Source organism: Parasteatoda tepidariorum, chromosome 2 (genome assembly GCF_043381705.1).
Source record: "Parasteatoda tepidariorum isolate YZ-2023 chromosome 2, CAS_Ptep_4.0, whole genome shotgun sequence".
Classification (NCBI taxonomy): Eukaryota; Metazoa; Arthropoda; class Arachnida; order Araneae; family Theridiidae; genus Parasteatoda; species Parasteatoda tepidariorum.
The window spans coordinates 64725232-64728832 of NC_092205.1; the positions used below are offsets into that span (position 1 = coordinate 64725232).

Sequence of the window (3601 nt, forward strand, 5' to 3'; positions counted from 1 at the left end):
TGGTAGTATTTATATCAACAAAAGTAGGTTTTAGTGGTACAATATTTTGCAGGAATAAACTATATGTTTTCATAGTATTTCAATGCAATTTTAAATTATTTTCTTAAATTTTTCAAACATGTTAAATTATTAACATGTTTTCGATTTAACCCTTAACCCCTTGATGCAGAAAGGAAACCGGTGTTTCTTTTATACATATATTTTCTAACGATTTGAAAACAAGAAAAAATATATATTTAAGTAGGTTTTAGTAATAAAAAATAGTCTAATAGTTACGAAAAATATGTGTTAGATTATCGGAATTATATTGTACTAAAATATGAAATCCGAAAGAAGTCGTTTGAATTTTTTTCATTCATATTAAAAAATTTATAAGAAATTGAATGAGTAAATTAAAGAAATTTCAATGATGCATAACTGTTTCTTTTACATCTAAATATCTTTAACTTAGTGCAAATTTGAAAAAAAGTGTTTCTAGAAGTCAAAGGTGTTTAAAAAAGCTTACATTTACGCAAAAAAATTACTAACACCGGTCTTTCATGTTGTATTTAATAACCATAAATTATTAAAATGATAAAATAATATTTTTCACTTATTTTGACCTACATTATTACAAAATAACAAAAAAGTATGAAAAATAGGCTTAGTAAAAATTCTGCGTCAATGGTTCAAACGATTTTGTCGATTTAAAGTAGATAATTTAAAAAGCTCATAATTTATCGTGTTATGAATTCCTTCGTAAGTAAAATTTGAGTCAAATGAGTGATAATTATATATTCTGTTAAATAATTTGTAGAATGTATTTTAAATCATACAAAAAATACAAACGAATTCATGATTGGAAATGGAAATCTTTAGAAATGCCCAAGTGAACAAAAAGGGGAAAACAGTTAAAACTATTGAGGGAAAATAAAGTACAATATTTTTTGTAATTGTCAATATCGTTGCTACTTACTTGTACTTACGACAAGAGCAAGAAGAAAACCATTATTCAGGGACATTTTTAGCATACTTGTGTAACCAATGATCCAGCGAGTTTCCATTTCATGCGTACTTCAGTATCTTTAACTCTGCACTTAAAATAATTTGTCACAAAAATACAATTTGTACAAAAAACAATTTGTACCAACTTTTTTTATTGTTTGGTACTTTTAAGGCATAGCCTTTATATTCTTCAAAATAATGCATTACTAACTTATTACAGAAAAGTAATAAAATAAATATAAGTAAAATAATTAGAATGCGAAAGAAGTAGAAAAAGTTTAAATTTCAAGTAAAATGCAGATTTTAAGGCTGCTGTTTGAGTGAAAACTTAATCACAACTATTTTTATTTAACAATGAGAAAATTTAAAGGAAGTATATCATAATTTTTTACTAAACCACCTAAATTAAAATTATAATTAAAGTAAAGCAGCTTTTTACAAAGAGTTGTGCTCTTCACTTTTCCAACAAAAACCAAATCATTTGTTTCAGTTTAAAAGCGTAGTTTAAGTAACTTTTAATTTACTTTAAAAAAGCACAACACCTAGTTTAAAGATTAGCTTTAAAATTCTTTTATTAGCTTTAAAATTCATTAACTAGACTCATGGTAGGAGATTCTTGGCAATAAGCACATCGAACTGCTGGAATCGAGGTGTAGAAAGAGGTTAAATATCCTAAAATATATTTCTGGGCAAGACTGGGGAGCAGATGCTACTACTTTGAAATTAACATACACTGCACTTATTAGACCCATACTGGAATATGGGGCACCTATTTATTCCTGTGCTTCAGAGACAAACCTGAATAGATTGGAAAGAGTTCAAATTAGTGCTGCAAAAATTATTACAGGTTTGAGGCATAGCTGTCCAGATGAAATTGTTCTGTTTGAATCTGACCTCCAGCCGTTATACATGAGAAGGAACTCCAGTCTCAAGAAATACTACAATAAGCTCATCAGTTTTGGTGACCAGAACAGAACCTCTTACTATCTCAAAAATTGGAAAAATAACCATAGACTGAAGAGAAACAGTCCCTTCTCTTTGGCTGTTTCAATTCATCTTGTAGGAGAGGTTGGAGATGTTGTACCCGGCCCATAAAAGTAAAGACAACCCAGAATTTATGAGACAAATGGCTCTTGAAACTATTAGCCAAATACCATCAGATGCTTTACAACTATACACAGATGGCAGCAAGAGCGACGAAGGTCATTCAGGTAGTGGGGTTTTTATTAAAACACCCACGTACACATTGAGTCTCAAATTTAGAAATTCTGAATTTTGCTCAGTTTTCAGATCTGAGCTTATTGCGATTGAAAATGGCCTAAGACATGTTGAGAATATTGCTGAGCCTGACTTTAAGCATATATGGATACTGACAGATAGCAAATCTTCAATCCAACACCTTAGCAACTGGATGAATGTTGGAGACAGGGCTACGGCTTCAATTTTGGGGATGCTCTTCAGGCTCTCTGCGGACTTTGGAGTACACTTCCAATGGATTCCATCACACGTTGGAATCAAAGGTAACGAGATGGCGGACTCACTGGCTAAAGATGCTTCTTTGCAACCTTTACAGCCAGATCTACCTTCCACTTTCAACGAGGTCTTTGCAGAGTGCAAAAAAATGTTTATGGACCTCTGGAGGGTTCCTCCTCCGCATAGTTGGCATTTTAGAAAACGACCTGGAAGTGCCTTGCTTTTTGAGGGACCTAGAAGCCAGTAGACTTGTTTGTCTCGCTTTGCAAGTGGTCACTTGAGGTGTCTCTCGTATGTTCAGGGGCAAAAGACTTTTGGACTTTGCACTAAATGTAGGACTGCTCAAGCTTCGCCCGAGCATATTCTAAACTGTATCGATTTTAAGATCGACGAGGTTTTTTCAAAACCTCATCTGTTTTTAGACTTCCTGGACATTTTTGGACTTATGGAATTGGTCTAATTGGGATGGTCCTCTTGGGGATTAGAAACAACAACAACAACAAAATTCATTAAAGTATAAAATTTTCTCTGGGTTCACGATTGACGTCACACGCTTACTGGGGTCAAGTTCCTCCTTACCCCAGTAAGGCTGAAAATTGACTTATACAAGAATGTGCACTAATGCATTTGATTGATATGTAACTAATGGACCTAGGTAGAATTGTACAATTAGATATAGGTTCTTGGATTAAAAGGGGGATATGGGATGAATCTGATAAATATATGCCTTATTGTGGGTAGATAAATGGTTATAACATACTGGGTAAATCGATATAATTTCGATATCTGTCTTATACAGATATAATATAGGTAAATATTGGATCTATAGCACTTTTTCAGGCAAAATTGGTAAATATTGCTTATATAACGACTAAAGATACATTTTTGCCTCAACAAATCAGATACGTGTCCTTTTAGTGCAATCGCTTAGTGTATTTTATCAATGCTTTTTATTAAACTTAGTCAATAAGAGTTCATCAGAGTAGCTCAATAGCGACGTTAGCAATTAAACAGATTACGCAACCAAATGCTTATTACTACATGTCGGAAAAAATTCTGGTGAATTCCCCAAAATGGATGGTCTTGATTAAAATCATAGTTCTGGCTATTAAAAACAGAGCATACGGTATTTAAATCATTCATT

The 3601-nt window shown here is 32.4% G+C and overlaps 1 protein-coding gene across 1 annotated transcript; it reads left to right on the forward strand.

Annotated features, from left to right (window-relative positions):
* Positions 1 to 2063: 2063 nt before the first annotated feature.
* LOC122269966 (uncharacterized) lies at positions 2064 to 2920 on the forward strand. Its single transcript, XM_043045499.2, has 2 exons — positions 2064 to 2195; positions 2268 to 2920. Exons 1-2 carry the CDS (start codon positions 2102 to 2104, stop codon positions 2702 to 2704), a joined length of 531 nt encoding a protein of 176 aa, XP_042901433.2. The 5' UTR covers positions 2064 to 2101; the 3' UTR covers positions 2705 to 2920.
* Positions 2921 to 3601: the final 681 nt, after the last annotated feature.

Excerpts from the sequence above, each read along its gene's own strand:
- LOC122269966 (XM_043045499.2), top strand. The coding sequence starts at position 2,102 with ATGAGACAAATGGCTCTTGAAACTATTAGCCAAATACCATCAGATGCT. Across the intron at positions 2,196-2,267 it reads GAGCGACGAAGGTCATTCAG|TTTTCAGATCTGAGCTTATT; the intron begins GTAGTGGGGTTT and ends AATTTTGCTCAG.